The sequence below is a fragment of the Hermetia illucens genome, chromosome 1 (assembly GCF_905115235.1).
Source record: "Hermetia illucens chromosome 1, iHerIll2.2.curated.20191125, whole genome shotgun sequence".
NCBI lineage: Eukaryota > Metazoa > Arthropoda > Insecta > Diptera > Stratiomyidae > Hermetia > Hermetia illucens.
The window spans coordinates 49,904,458-49,921,640 of record NC_051849.1 but is presented as its reverse complement, the minus strand read 5'-3'; the positions used below and the strand labels follow the sequence as shown (position 1 = coordinate 49,921,640).

General features: G+C 42.5%; 1 protein-coding gene across 3 annotated transcripts in view; it reads left to right on the top strand.

Moving 5' to 3' along the window:
• The window catches only part of LOC119649465 (sorbin and SH3 domain-containing protein 2), a 410,936-nt gene that overhangs the window by 144,359 nt on the left and 249,394 nt on the right, over positions 1 to 17,183 (top strand). For all 3 annotated transcript variants that reach the window (XM_038051671.1, XM_038051761.1, XM_038051695.1), the window contains one exon: positions 7,805 to 7,870. In XM_038051671.1, the coding sequence (XP_037907599.1) occupies positions 7,805 to 7,870 (66 nt within the window). The remainder of the gene's footprint in view (positions 1 to 7,804; positions 7,871 to 17,183) is intronic.

Sequence of the window (17,183 nt, the reverse complement as noted above, 5' to 3'; positions counted from 1 at the left end):
TCATATATGTATTAACGTAGCGTAATTTTCGAGTGAAATTTGTGATGTAGAGCTTTGCCAGTTACTCAAGGAAACTTTACAACCTTGCTTTCCATCGAATCAAAATTTAATAGATTGCTGAACTCCCCATCTCATTAAAGAATATGAAATGTCACTTCTGGAGAAACACTCTGTGAAGGACTTGTGGATGCTGTCAACCACTCATCCAATCATCCCAACAGCAAACCTTGCTAGGATTTTAAACCTCCATCATTTAAAGTCATGTCATAATCATCAAGATGAGCTGCGCTATTAATATTTATTAGGATCCTTCCCACCAACTAGTTACTCCCAAAAAACTTGGACATTGTCTCTCATCCGCATCTCAAAAACTTCCCTGAGGCGCATAAATAATTCCTGATCCTTGTCTTAGGAATTATGAACTCATCATGATAATTTGTCATAGGCTTGGTTAAATTTTAATGAGTCCTTGTAGTGTAGATAATTATAAGATGTACTAGGCACAGATGATGCTCTCCAGCTTCTCGTCCTGGAACGACCTTTACTCAATTTTCCCAAATGAAATTTTCAAGAATGCTTACTCCTGTCAGTTTGATGACTGAGCCTCTTGTTTAGTTTGGTAGGTCAGTGCCAATCATCATCATCATCCCAGGGGGTTTCAAGACTAGAGCCGGCAGTCATTATCTTTTCATGTTTTCTGGATTACCCAACATGACTGGTTCTGTTCTCCGTTGCTACTTTCCAGCTGGACTGGTCGGTTCTCTATTATTAACGTCTGAGAGAGTGATCAACGTTTTCATGAAATCCTAAATGAAGGGATGCTTTTTGAGCATTTCTCTATTTGAATGAATCGTAAAATGTATTAAATGTAATCCTTTGAAGGACAAATGGACGGTCAATAGGCATGAGGAGCAAGGCCCGCGTTGGTTGCTATCTTAATAATTGTAATTAAAAAGACAGGGAGAAGATTATAATTGGCCTTATGCAGAGTCCATTGTAATAAATTTCCATAGGAGAATAGAGCATAGGCAAGTTGAAATATACAGACAAGCCATAAAATGCACCCAAAGCAATTAAAATTTGGATTACAAGGAGCTAACGAATGCTGAAAATTTTTTGAATGATTAGGGCTGAAGAAATGTTTATAAAGAAATGACCTGATAGTCATGAATGCTAACTAACATGGCTAAACGGTTTCAGACGCTCAATGAGTTTTTCTTAATGTCTGGCACATCATTATTGGCACTAACAATTCGAGCTTATTATAAATTCTGTTGAGTTTCTACGACCCGAGGATTAATAAATTGAACCTTTCGTATTGCGTTACAATGTTCTCGAGCCGGAATCAGCCGAAAGTTTCTTTTCAAGATATATTTCATGTATCATCTTCCTATTTTATAACTCGGTTATTTTAAACCAAGAGAAAACGACTACAGTGTTTGGAGCAGTATTTGGGTATTAACTTGCAATGTAAAACGTTACCATAGATAGGGGTGCTAACTTTAATCTCAAAAGGAACTACGGGATGGAGAACATTGCGAAAACATGGGAGACCAAGTTTAGCATGGGACCCGCCAGTATCTTAATCGCCTTAGGGTTAGCTGATTCGTCGAATTGTCCTGGACGAGGTGGCATAGCGGAGGATCCAGAGTATGTGGTTAATAGAGAGGTCCACAATCGTAAAATTACAAAACGAGCTGTTGAAGCAAGTAAGAAGGAGGAAAGCGAAGAGGAAAAGTCGTAAAGAGAATTGCATCCTGAGCAAAAGCACCAAAATCGTGGTCCCGCAGCGCTAAGACTGGATATACCGAAGTGTAGTGGATGCGAATCCCATAAGTTCCAACGTTCGCGCGGCTAAGCTGAAGCAGGCATGTCCCTTTCTAACATTTCGACACCTCCCACCACAATGTAGTACTGACATTTTATCTCTCAGGGAGCACCAATTTTACGCAGAAGGGACAATTTTGATCTACCGTAACTTTGTTAATTATGGTAGGATATCAACGGATTTCTAGTATACTACTTCATATTAAATATATTAGTGGAAAATTTTAATCTAGGATGAACTTGAGGGGTTTCGCAGTAAATTTTAACAATGCAATAATATATTACTATGGACTTTATTTAGGCAGATTTCGGTATAGAGAGTCATATAGAAGCATCATCATGATTTTTTCAAATTTTTCTGGTAAGTATTATAGTTTAATTTGAGTGACCACTTTATGACCCTCTCACTCACGTCTCGTCTCTCTATGGCCTGATTAGAAAGGTATTTATCGGGACCTTTCATTTGATACTTCACATGACTATATTCGATGAAAAAACATTTGTACCCCCCTTAAATTCAGCCTAGAAGATGTAACTCATTGCAAACCTGGGGCGTTCACGTTCCCCAACTTTCCACTAAATTTCGTATCTACACCTATTGACCGATTTTCAGAAAAAGTGCTTATGACAGATCTCCTATAAGGCGTGTCCCTTCGTGCCGAAAAGACAATACTTGGCGTAGACAAAAATAAATATAGGAAGGACACCCAGAACAAGAAACCAATATATAGTAAGAAAGGCAAATAAAAGTTATGATGCAAGGGCTAGAAACCGCAGTACTGGCGGCTTTTGGGGGTGGGCGAGCAGATTGCGTCATTTCCTCCGTGGTCCATTACTTAGATGAAGTTGCATCTTATACTAGAAACAGTCTGGGCAGGAGCTAGTGCCTTATCAATTTAGGAAAAGCTCGAAGACATCGCGATCTCCCTCAAAGTCAATAGCGCAGAAGGATGGAATTCAGGGAAGCTTCCGGAAAGCTTCATAATAAATGTGTAAGTTCTTAGGGGGAGAAACCATCATAGAGACAGTGTATGAATACGAGCGAATTATCGTTCGCACTACTAGGACGGAAAAGAATGGAGTCGCCCAAATTCATAAAGGACAAGTATCAGGCAATCAAAAGCATGATTAGAGGCAGTCGTGTTCTGTACAACAGCGCCAAGGATGATAAAACTGGATTGAAGAAAGCAAGCATCACTCAGGCGACACAAGTGACGCCCCTCCAAAATCCAAATGGCAGTAAACTTGAAAAAAAGTAGAGTGGAAGCGATCGATTCTTTTGGTTCTGCACAGGACGCGAAAAAGCACTGGAAAAGGGGAAGGCCAATAAACTGACCAAAATCATGGAAAGAATGGCGTCCGCTGCAATCGACCCAATGGAGGTAAAGCCCTTAAAGTGCGTCATGTACAAGAAGATTACGGCCCGAATTGATTATTATCTCGATGAAAAGTGATATGACATACACCGATTTCCTCAAGGAGGTCAAGTCCAGTTCGGAGGTGATGGACTTTGGAGGTGGAAAAGTCTTTAGGAGAAGAGGCATAAGTATGAGCAAAAAAACAGGAGATTGTGATGCAATGTAAAGACATTGATGAAGTCGCTACCAAAGAGAACATCCGTGATGCCTTAAAAAACAGATCGGACCACTCGGTTTGTACGAGTCCACAATCAGAGGACTTAGGAAGCACGCAAATGCCAGTTCAAAGCTTGCCGGCTGAGGCAGCGTTAAAACTGTTGGCAGCTGGGAAGATAAAAATAGGTTGGATCGTTTGCCGATTTAGAGAGCAAGCGTCCCTCAAACGCTGCTTTAGATACCTCGAATTTCGATATATAGTGGCGAAATGCACTGGGGATTCTGATAGGCGAAAAAAGTGTAAAAAGCGTGGGGAGAAGGCATATGTACAGGGAGTGCAAAGCTGACCCTGAATTCATGCTTTGCACAAGAAAAAAGGGCGTCAGCTCTCGACATAGGCAACAACAAATGAAAAGTATTCAGGAGAGTGTTGGATGCAATAAAGAAATGAGGTTGATATAAATTAACCACAACCATTGCGAGGCCAGTACAAGACCTACTCTCACGGACAATCTTTGAAAAGGGAGTCGAGGTGGCGACAATCAGGGGGCCTTATCGCAAAAATAAGAGTGGTGCCTGGGCTACAGATATAGCAGGCAAGGCGACAATACAGGCATGTGGAAAACAAGCCATCCAAGGAGTGATGGAGTTTCCAGAAAATGGAATGTCAGGGCAAAAATAGCTGGCATCTACATATAAAGTTACTAGCTGGACTTTGCAAACACCGGAAATGTAACCACTTTTCGAGGGACAGGCTCGGACTCAATAGTCCATTTAACATATGTGAGTGCTACGTTGGCGAGGAGAATGGTCTAGTTCGTCCGTCAGCACTATACTTATAGTGACCACTAGGCAATTCTTTTCCAAATTGAAAACGGACCACACAATGATGTGCGTTCCTCCTGAGTTGAAAATCAGGACTGGTCCGTGAAACCCTTGGAATCGCGGAGATACTATTAAGAGGCCATAATCCCAGTAGAACGCATAATGAGAGCATGCGATGCTACCATACCGAGGCGGCGAATCCTCACAAGTAGGGATGTCAAACTAGTGATAACGCTCTTCCCCCGGATAAAGGGGAGCGCAAAAAATATAAACAAGCGTTGGACGTCTTTCCCATACCTGCGGTAACCGAGGAGAAACTTGCGAAGATTAGCCGCAGAATCGATGACGATAAAGCTCCTGGTTTGGATGTTATTCCCAATATAGCCAGTTAACTCGCCATTAAGACTAGACCTGACTAGTTTATCAGCGTATTTGAAGCATGTTTGGTAGAAGAAGGTTTCTCTGATCAGTGGAAGTAGCAAAAACGAGTTTTGCTCCCGAAGTCCAATAAGCATCCCAGTTGCTCCATCATCATACCGCCCGATTTACCTTATCGAGACGGTAGGAAAGATGCTCGAAAAGGCCATCTATAATAAACTTCTACCTATCATTGAATATAAAGATGGACTTTCGAAGCACCAACTTGGATTTCGACAAACCCACTCACACTATAGAAGTGGTATTGAAACTGGCTCGAGACGCGATGTTGTCGAAAAAATACTGTGCGGTGGTAATGTTGGACGTCAAAAATGCCTTGAATTCAGCCACCTGAAAGTCGATAAAAGCGCATTGGCTAAAACGGGTGTCCCCAGTTATTTAACTAAGATCCTTGTACGGTAGTGGCAACAACCGTGGGATGACTCGCCGATGGTTCGCGGGACCTTCACCCTGACTCCCTGTATGAAGGCAACTCCTCGAGAGTAACTACCACCTGATTCAACTCATAGGCATGGTGGTTACAGAAAGTATATGTACCGATTTAGGTTGGATGATTCACTTTTTTTTGTCCTCAATATGGTTGCTCACCTGAGGCTCTGGAGCATGTCATGCTCTATTGTCCACGATTTTGCTCAGAGAGGAGCAGCCTGGAAGACTTTCCTAAAATCAGGATTCAGAACATCTTCGGAAAAATGTTGAAGTCAGAGGCAAACTGAGGCGATAGTGTTTCCTCCGTCGCCGACCGCCTGCGTTCTCCACCTAGTGTCCCGTTGAAAGTTGGTGTCAATACTGGTGCTATACCTAATTCGTCTCGAACGATCGATTTTTCGCCTTAAATGATCGATACGGTTCTACTAAGGTCTCAAATACTACTGCCAACTTAACAAACACCAAAAACCAAGATTCATCCAGTGTCCGTTCCGATGATGAACACCAAAGTACGTGCCATCATTTTGCGCTCCTCTTATACTTACCCCAGCAGCTGAAGCAAGCCGTTTCACCGTCTAAGGCATTCTTCATATCCAGGCTACCAAGTTTTCCCCTATATCCTGCTCAATGTTTGTCATGGCTCGAATCACCCTAAGCTCACCTACCCTTATATTGCGGACTCTCCAGCCTTTCCTAATAGCTCCATCCTGCCCTCCGCCACTCTTCAGTTTAATCTCACCAGGAATCATTCTCACTCACTCTTGATCTTATCCACTCGAAACCGCCCTAACATTAATAATAATAATAATAATCGTTGGGGCAACAATCCATATTGGATCAGGGCCTTGAAGTGTGTTAGAGCACTTCATTCAAGACCGTAACGGTACACTAGGAGGCAATGTGGTCAGCATTGCGCTCGCCCGAGATTATTACCCTGATTTGACTCAGGTACTCATTCACAGCTGAGTCGCCTGGTATCCGACGTCAAATCACGATGCAAATTCCACTACCACCAGTGAGATTTGAACCGCGACCTTCCGTATGACAGCCTAGTGCTCTAACCACTGAGCTATCCGGACACATCTGCCCTAACATTGCTCTTTTTAATTTACAGATGGTTCACCATCCTGCTCCTGATTTAATACAATACTCAAATCGCCCGTTTTAGCACCCATATTATGCGCAATTCTTCTAAGTGCAGCTTACGGTCACCTTTAAATTTGTGAATTCAGCCCTTGGAACTGTTACCTGGGAATTCATTCTTATTTCCTTAACATGAAACCAAGCTCTCAACTCTTTTCGTTCCATTCAATCGAAAAAGGTCGCCAACGGTTCCAAAATCCTTGAGTTCGCTTCGACAGCCACAGACTTAATGTCATCAATCGCGGCCATAGTGTTTGACTTTTTACTGCACTTTGACTCTGTTCAACACGCTCTTTTAAAGAATCGTAAGGGTAATCCGCAGAAATGTTCGCAGAGCTTCAGCTCTATTTCCACTCCACCATTCTTTGGCTACGAGCTTTTGCTCTCATCAAAGGTTTTTGGTTGAATTCTGGAATGTAGAAATGCTCATCTAGCCTCTACAGAATGTCCGCATGCTAAAGCTACAGATAGAACTCCAGCGATAAGGACTGGGCATTCTGGAGTTAAGCACAATACAAATAAAAATTATTCTCTACGATATAATCCATTTCAACTTCCCAGGAAAATAAATGATATCTGTCCCCGAACACCCTCAGACTTTTCTGGTTCCCACCAAGTGAAAACTTCCACACTAGTGGATTTATCCTTTTTGGCATTCATAAACTTTACCCTTTAGTGCTTGAGTTTAATGTACGAATTCTGTTCACCAATATTTTTGTCCACAGGCACTCCCCCACAATAGCAAATTGTTCCTCTGGCATTTTACTATTCTGTGAGTAATCTGCCGCAGGACCGGTCTTAGAGAGACTAGTGCCAGCCAGTAAGGCTTGCTCAGTTTCATCTTTGTGTTGTTTTAATATTCCTATGGAAGGTACTAGCTCTATTGAGATATCCTTATCTGTTTAGATCATTGGTCGACCCGCTGGTGTTACTTTCCGCAAAAAATTTAAAAGCAGGCGCTAGCGTGGATCATAACAAAGCGTTGCTAACCATAGACATTTTAGCTTTATATTTTTGCGCGCATTGCCTCTCTCTGGACATTCCCACACTTAATTGTACAGAAATATTGTCGTTTCCAAAGAGATTAACCTTCTTTTGCCGTCGAGTGTGAACCTTCTCAGGTTCACTATATCCGCCTATTAGCGGAGGAAAAGTTTCTGATAGGTAGACTACCCCTTCTTCGTGGCTGAAGTTTTCTTTTGTCGAGCCTTGCTCTTCCAATTTGCGGTCAATTTAGCGGCAATGCCGCAGGAAGGCCGGAAATACGCAGATTTCCTGTTTGTCTCTTCGTAGGAGTTGCCGTGGGCCTTAAGTACAAGGCTTCCGTAAAACTGAAAACCAAACCTTCGACAGATTTCTGAGTGAGCCGCATGAATTTAGTGGGGCCTCAAAATTTGCGTCTTGATTGTTCACAGTCGGGGTGAACTTGAAATCTGGGACGTTTTATCAGTGGCACGGTCAGTGTCTTTAGTTGGGTGGTGTCTGATGGGAAACTAGTAACTGTTTATTATTTTTATATATTTGTCAAGAACGCGCTAAACTAATTGTTTATTCTTTTTTTATTCCAGCATACACTTCAGTTCCTTTTGAAGACAATACACCAACAGCCACTGGACATCAGCAATCATTAAAAGGTGAGCCCATCAAACCCGCAGTAATTGCAAATATTTGCTTCAATCATTTTTATTCGCGATAAGCCTAATGTAGGATTAATTGCATTTACTTTCGTATTGCACGTTAATTTGCGAGCCGAATTTCATAAATTTCACGAATCCAAACATCCACCTAAGCCTCCACACTACCCCAAACGCCAAACAGATACGCTATTGCCGGAATGCATTTGTACTTAACCGTTAAAACGGATTCACTCATTCAATACAATTTTGACGAAATTATAAATAATTAAATACCATCTGTTTACCGCCGACGAAATGTGTTTGCAGATCGACCAACCAGCTGCAAACATAATTACATTTGCATATGATAAAGGTAATTACGAGGATTTTCGCTGGAACCGCAAAGCCATGTTACCGTATCGCTTGCCAAAATGCAATAACTCGTGTCCTGCAACTTTGCCGACCGCTCGCGTTTGCATTAGCCACCCTGCATGGCGTACATAATTTAAAATTGGCCCGCGAGCGATGGATTACAACAATTTCGTTGTGTCTGCCCCGGAAGCAACAGCAAAACATGCTTCCTACAATCCGTAAAGTAGAATGAAACATTCCCAACTACTATAAATCCTCGTATTCATTATTGCCTGGAATTCTTGCATGTGAAGTATGGATGCCAATATAAGGACCTATTTCCTTGTGCCTTAATCAAAATGTACACATTCAGATATTCCCGAGGGTATTTGCCTGGTTCGTGCCTATTCGCAGGATTCGTTACAAGGATTTCTCTCCACTATCTGAAGTGCAGTTCATTGCGGTTTTGCTTAAGCCTAAGCCTCACAAAATTGAAGTTACACAGATGCAACGTATAGTCCTCGGTCTTCGGGGGTGGGATTCCGCTTGTAATGGGGACGACTAATTGAGAAATCCGCATTTTCCAAGAAATTCTGCGATTCTTCCTTGAATGTTTACACCGAAGTGCAAACCCCTTTTCACCCCATTTGATGGGTTACAGATTCTTAAATGTGATTGCGTGCCGCAGGAAGAGTGGAACTTAGAAGCAAGACGACGGTCGACTATAGCAACTTTCCTTCCAAGATAGTTTGTGCTGCTCTAGTTGGGTCTGCTGATATCACCTGATTCGCATCCTTCTAAACTCCATCCAATTCAAATTTCCAAACGAAATCAAAACTCAACCTGGCCCCTTAAGGTTGTGTTCGCAACAGAACCGAGCACCACCCCTCAGGTGAAGCGAAACGATATTGCAGAATTTATTGATAGTTGTTTACAATTTTCAGGCTGTATTGAACCCAGAGAATTTCAGCTACGAATTTATTTCCTCAGCTTTTCCAGCTCTGCCGGTTCTCTTTCCCGCAGCACAGGTACCTGCATATTCCCAACACAAACTGAGTTCGAACATGATCCGCTTGAATTAAATACTCGTACATGGCATGAACAGGATTCCTTGTGCTAAAATGCGACACTTGCAAAGAAATGTGTTTGGAGGTATCCAAGGTACGCATTCCCTATCTGAGATACGGTTTTTGAATCGAGTGTCTTCACATCTACCGATTGTTCATTTGAAGGAGGCATCGAGAGGAGTGGGCTTAAAAGGGTATTACACTTGTAATTTTAGCTCAATAAACTGTGCGAATGAGGATGTTCACAGGAGTTGATCGGGCGTAAGGATACAATTAGTCGATTTATGTATTTGTAGGGAATGTGAGAGGAATTCTCTGTACTGACAAACAGAGGTTGAGGGTATTTCGGTCCAACGTAATATCGATGCGAAGTCGATTTGTTGAGAATTAATGTACTGCAGGTGGTTGCAGGACTTTCAGTTCGGAAGAAATATAAGGGTAATACAGTAGTGTCATAGTGTTTTTTCATTAGGTTAGTTCTCATCTTTATGTTTTCATTCTAGGCTTCGCACTGTGTTGAAGACTCAGTAACTCCTGCATCCACTTTGTGAAGGATTGTTCCAATAGCTTGCATGTTAAATTTGAAATCACTTCAAGCAAGATATATTGGCACTAGGTTTTGATAAAGTACATAAATAGTGGCCACTCCAAGGAGCTCAATTAGCGCTGTGGTGCACTGTTTTGATGTCACAAACTTCTGAGATCATGACTGATATAGTAAGAGCAAGGGGCGCAGTCTTCAGTCGACTCAGATCTTCCCAGCCAACACTTAGCACTCACGAAGCATAACAGCTCCTACATACTGCAACTACATATATCTTTGAGGTCCTCAAAAAATTGCTGTAGCTGAAGCTGAACAATCGCAAAGGAAGTGCTTGAGCCACGCTCTGTGCATTCGAGAAAATTCTTACAGCTACTTCCCAGATCATTATTGATCCGTCGGTGAAAAATAGTGTGCCATAATCTCGTCGCGATCTTCCGCTATACCCTGTTTGAAAAATCTACGGCAACGTTCCATGTGAAGCTTTGCCCGTGAAGCAGTCCACTGAAAACTCCCAGACTATATGGTCGCCATTCACTTCGTGGTGGCTTATTAGGCGTCAACCACACCCACGTGCCATCGCTAGCGGTTATCTGATGCCCTTCGACACGTTTTAACTTTCTACTCTACTGATATACCACAACTGCCCTTGGTAATCGATTCCTCGGTCTTCTTGGGAGAGAGGATTCTACTGCTTGGCATAGCCCGCAATGCAATTGTCGTCCCTCGGTAATGTGTGACCCATCCACTGCCACTTCTGTCTTCCAATCACAGTGTATATGAGAGTCAAGCTTGTGGGCCGACCAAGTTCTTCATTTGAGATAGTGTCAGTCTAGTGTACATCGATGATGGAGGTTTTGAGTAACAGTGAAGTTCACTTTATGTGCAACCCACATATAGCAACGCAGAAAGAACATTAGCACAGAACGGTCTCAATTTGATTTTAGTGTTGAGATAACTACATTTCCAGATTTGAGACAGCGCAATGAAAGCGGGTCTAGCGCTGTTAATGTTCCGATAACATCCTGTTCGATGCCACCATCAGCAGAAACCACGCTTCCGCGATATACAAATTGAGCGACGCTTTCGATGCTCTTATCCTCAATGCAGACAGCGAAAGTGCGATGACCCGTCAGACTGAGCACCTTGGTTTTGTTGGTATTTATCTTCAGTCCAGCTTTATTTCCCTCTATTACCAAATTCAGAGCCTTTTGGCCAAATACCATGATACGCTGAGAGAGCTAAAAGATGCCATCAGCGTAGTCGAGGTGTTTGAGGAAAGGTGTCATGTCCATTCAATTTATCCACGTCTTCCGGAGAAGGCAGCATGAAGAGCGTCACTGATAACCAGAAGAAATAATATCGGCGGCAGGATGTAACCCTGGCAGACTTCCCTTTAAACTTCAAAATCATCTGAGAATTTGCCTCGGTGAAGCACGCCACATTTTGCGCCTTCAAATGTCGCTCTGATAATAGATATTATTTTCTTCGGAGTGTCCCTCCTACATAGAGCAGTCAAAGCGACCGGAAGCCAGCCTACTTCCAACTAAAGGAAGCACGCAAACATCCGTTCAATTGTCACACTAAAAACGGGTGAACTTCTTTAGAATCTGAACGATCATCCTCCTCTTCCACTCTTTGGGAAAGGACAAGATTTCCGTATACGTATACGTTAAAAACAAAAATTGTAGTTTAGAGAAAGCTACTCCTTGTCTATAAATTTCAGGCTGAACTACAAGTAACAGACGAAAATCTAATCTCTCACAACCATTTCCTCCCCTAAATATTTTTATTTTTTGCAGATATGCATATTTACTTGTCGTTTTCCTCAATGCTTAGGTGTGAATAGATTAAGAAATCCAGAATTGTTACCACTCTCCTTGTGGAGGAGGCGGGGAGGGAGTTTATTAAATTCTCATTCAAGCTTATCGCCCAGTATCCATGTTCCTTTTGGTTTGTCCGATGAATACTTTTCTGGATCATACGTAGGAAATTTCTTATATCCCGAACGTGGTCATTTGATCGATTGGATCCTTGGTCTATCCTAGAAGGGTTTTGAGCTGATTGTTCCTCGAGCTAAAACTAACGTCCGAACCATTTTTCCCAAGTTTTCATAAGGAAAGGAAAGGAAAATTTTGTTGAATTTGAAAGCTATTATCCGCCTGGGATATTAATCAGGAGTCACCTTGGTGAGCTCTTGCTATTGAAGCGTCCTCTTTTGTTTGCTTATCAAACTGCTGATTGATGTATCCATTCATTTTGGCAACCACAAAAATATGCGTCACTTCTTTCATTACGCGTTGCGAGGAAATGGAAAGGGGTAGCATATAGTGGATCATGTGGTTGAAAGAGGCAAGTTTGTCCTGACGGCCATGGTTTGAAGTGCTGGGGATAACCCGTTTGGTGTCCGTCGGTTTTTGTAGGTCTCCAGGTCCAATATCGTTTTTTTTTAACTTTAGGTCAAGGAAAGGTAATTAACCTTCCTTTTTCATTTCCAGGATGAATTCGGTATAGTTTATTGAGGAAGTCGATCGTTTTTTACTCATAGACTTTCTTAATAATGCACACATATATCGTCTGCTAAATCCTTGGCATCCGATTGGCCGAAGCTTAGTTCGTTTCCCAGTAGCCTATGAAGATTTCGGTGATGAAGGTGGAGACGGGATTTCCCATCGGGGCCCATCTAACCCCTAAAAGTAAAGTAATTTTCCTCCATACAAATTTTAACTAGCTTCATATATCATTTTACCTTACCTGTCCATTGTGAGTCCTCATGTTGTTGATGCAGCCAGTCCTCTAATCGAGTGGTTCACCCTTTGAGCAAAATGCTCGGAAAAGGCGCCTTGACGTCAAATAGCACTAAGACTTCGACTTCTTCGATTTCTCCAATTAATTGAAGAGCCTTGAAACCACTTGAATTCTTGTTCTATCCAGACAATGTTGCCTTATTCTGGTATCTCTTTACTAATCATTTGGCAATCTGGCGCGTGGGAGCCATTTTCGCTGAAACGGTTTTCCTCATCTCCTTGCCTGATTTATGGATCTTCTGGAGTCCTTTGAACCTAAGAATTTCTGGGCTTTCAGCGCGTTGATTCTCAAAAGTGGTTGGCATTCCTTAGCAGCTCTGTCCACCTGCTTTATGAGTTGTAGTAGAGAATTGGTCTTGGGTCTTTTGCACGGACTATTCACCAGCTTTTCCTTCATTCAGTTTTCGCAGTCCTCTTTGTCCAAAATGACTAGTGCGCCCCCTTTATCAGCTTTCACGTAGAAACACGCTTCTCTCTGAGCTCCTTGATTATCTTCCTCCCTTTCTTGGTGTTTGTCACCTTTCTAGTATAATTTTTCTTGACAGCGTGCACTGTTGCTGCCCTGATGGGATCTTCCTTTCTGGAGTGATTGGTAATGTCAAAGAACATGCCTTGGTCCCCGCTTCTATGTTGGTAATGAGAAGTGGAATATCTGCTCGAACTTGGTCAGGCAAATTTAGCCCATTGTTCAAAAGTTTTAACTAATTTTATATCAAGATTTACGAGGATTGTTTACTATGAAATTATCGATTTGGTAGAGATATGGACCCAGCACCCTCTTGGCTCCTCCTACCTCTGGTGAACTTTAAACTTCTTCTCGAGCAATTTCTTCTTCTTTCCTTTCACCCTGCACCTTTCCGTTATCTTCACTTTGATGGAAAATAACGAGAATGCATCGGTGTACCGGCGGCCAATTTCAGGTGTAGATAATATACCCCCAGGTTTTCCAGCTTTGATCTAAGCCTACTGTGGGATAACACTTCTCCCTTACATTGCTCGTCATCATCGGTAAGGAGTCGATCATCTTTGGGCGAATCATCGAAAAGATTACAACCAGCTGCAATTTCTTTCATGTTGCGACATACTCTGGCGAAATCATTATCATTTGCAGAAACTTCCAGCTCCCCCACCAGGTCAATACTAAATTGCCCTTTGTCTCGCCGTACACTGTATTGCACTTTTTTATGGGTACGTTTTAAAGTTTTGACAGACAGCCAGACCTTATGGCTTCCCTTTGGGACGAGGCCAACAACTTTTGTTTGCGGTGGAGAAAGGAAGTCTTTTAATGGTGGTCCAAGGACCCTTCAGCATTCTCTGGTGAGTTCTTTATAATGCTCACCGTCTGGCACTCAAGTGTAGGATGCGTCGGTAAGATTTCTAAAGGATTCACTTGTAATAGCTATTTCCACTTCTAAGAGATTAGATTTTTGTCTGCTATTTGTAGTCTAGTCTAAAATTGATAAACAAGGGGTAGTTTCCTCCAAACTACAATTTTTAGTTTTAAATGCAAATATATATATATTTGGGGAGCAACTTACCCCCTTGCTTGCTCCCGAAATGTATAATGATAATAATCCTTGGCGCAACAATCCATATTCGATCAGGGCCTTGAAGTGTGTTAGAGTACTTCATTCAATACCGTAACGGTACAATACAGGATTACAGTACACTGTAGGAGGCAATATGGTCAGCATTGCGCTCGCCCGAGATTATTACCTTGATGTGATTTGCGTCGATTGGTATCCGACGTCAAATCACGATACAAATCACACTGCCACCAGTGAGATTCGAATCGCGACCTTCCGTACGGCAGCCCAGTGCTCTAACTATGCAGCTATCCCCACATATTTACATTTAAAACTAGTTTGGAGGAAGCTACCCCTTGTCTATTTCCACTCCGTTTTCGTACGCGTGAATAAACTCCCATTCATTCTTCCAATGATTGACTATATTTCTAGGCCTGATTGATCCTTTATCCACACACCTTCGACATCAATTGGACCAATCAATTCTACTTATTCATATTTTTGCGGGGTGGTGATATATGAGACAACTTGCTATAGAAACATCCAACGTGAATTTCCCTGCCGGCCAACAGTTTCTGCGCTACCTCCACCGACAGACATATAATTAGTTAGTTCAGATTAGAAGAGGAAGTCGCAGCTCCAAACATTCAGGTTTTTTGTTGCGCCCGTTGTACTGCCCCTTGAAATCGCCTATCCAATAAACTGCCGTCGACAGCGTTCGTTGGCTTTTGTGAGTCTGAGAACATCCTCCAGGCTCAGAGAATATGAGATTCTTCGTTTAAGAAAGCCTTACTGAGGTATCTTCGTCTGAGATCTGAGGACGCCTGACAACTACATATGAAGTTCAGAGCGGTCTCCTTCTCCCTCCACATCGGCTACATGTAGCCGAGGTAACAACCCCATTTTTTCAATATGGTAATTTAAGGAGGAGGTTCCGTTAAAAGGCATGCTAGGGTTTTCATGTTCCTCTTCTTAAAGGATAATAATAATGAGGATTTAGCCGCCCCAAGTTTCACAGAGATTTTCGTCTGCCAGTAGCCATTCAAACTCGGAAATCCTCGTAATTTGGCCTTCAGGCTGGACTTGACAGTGGATAGCCGGATGTGAAATGCTGGCTTTGGCTCCTTCATTTTAGATCCAGATCCTTGGCCTCCTTAGCAAGTCAATCTGGCAACCGCTTCATTACCAGCAATGTTCGAGGGCACGGGCATTCACATCAGGAATGTTGCTATGAATCGGTGAAGTTTCGGCAGCAACTGATGGCAACTAATCCGCTGTATATGTTTGTTGTAATATTCTTCAGCTGGAATATGGTCGTCAATTCTCTTTTTACGAGAACGTTCCTGAGTCAACCCGCCTTCCATGACCGATACGATGGTGAACGCCATTAATCCCAAAAGACTAGTGGTCTTTTATCGATTATACATAATTATCTCCTCCTGCCAAATTGACGCATGACTGTGTGTCACCTTTTCACATGCTATTTGTATCAACCATATATGCGTCGTTAGTTGCTTCCCGTTTCCCCAATGAATGAGGGAGAGGTTTGGAGTTAGAATAATTTCGAGTTCATTGCTCAAGTGACACTTAGTTAACCGAGCCTTTAAGTCTGCGTCATTGCTTCCTGCAGTTCGCAAAGTTCCTTCTAGGCACCAGACAATGCATGTGTATATCCAAATGAACTTGATCACCCAAATTCCCCAAGCCGGTAAGGCAATAGGTAATATCGCAGTTCTACAACCTCAGAAAATAAGGAGACAAGATAGAAGGATATCTCTCGACTCGCCTTCGATTTATGTGTTGAAATATGACGCACCTTTAGTAACAATTTCGTTATATTCAATAAACGACCTTGTTGAAATCTTTTTTAAATTATTTAGTGATCGGTTTATAGTCTATCTGTCTAGCGTGGATACACCAGAGTGTCGGAGTTTTATCCACTTAAACCACCCTCTACTTCGCTCCTCGCCCCTTGGAACCATTAGGTACTACGTCATGGAGCGGAGTTAGCTCACTTTAGCTTAGTCATTGGAAGAATATGTGTGCTGGGTCCTCTACCATCTAAGACAACCCCGAAGACAGTACACTCCATTGCTCTTCTGTAGACTGGACTCAGTTTATGCGTATTACAAAAAACACTCAGCACTGCTTCGAAACTGGGACTGACCATCTTTGCTATAAGCGACCTGCAAATATGCTACGGCCATTCTTCATTCGTCATCATTTCTGCCAGAGCCATACTCGTGATGGATGTTCCTTCGTAAGTATAATTTGTGCTACCAAATATTTCATGGTCGACTTGACAATTTTAATTCGAGCGTAGTTTCTCTTACGGCGCATGGTGATGAGGACTATTTCCATTTTTTTCTCCGGAAATCCCAGTCCAGCGATCTCTAAGAAAGCCTAATTGCATCCCTTGAGTACAACACAGCATCTTTGGGACGTTCCCCGACCGCGACCCAATCCGGAACCGTAAGATTTAGGACATCATTGTACATTATCTTTCACAATAATGAGCCCTGTAAGACACCCCCGTCGACAATAACGAGATAGTTGGGAACACCAGCCCTCGCTAGAGGGTTCCTTATAAGGTTCCAATTGGCCGAACTGAATGTAATCTTCACTTCCTTAAGTTTCGGAAATACTATGTGGAGCACGATGCCGAAAAGTCCAGTAGTCCATTAATCCTACTATAACGAAGGTATAATAGATCGAAATTCTCTTTTTCACGTAAGTTTATTGGACGCTAAGGCATTAAACGTAACACCTAAGTAGCACAGCTACGTAGGCATAGTAGGCATATTTAGGCATATTTAGTGGCAGACGCGGAGTTGTATCATCATCATCATCAACGGCGCAACAACCGGTATCCGGTCTGGGCCTGCCTTAATAAGAAACTCCAGACATCCCGGTTTTGCGCCGAGGTCCACCAATTCGATATCCCTAAAAGTTATCTGGCGTCCTGACCTACGCCATCGCTCCATCTCAGGCAGGGTCTGCTTCGTCTTCTTTTTCTACCATAGATATTGCCCTTATAGA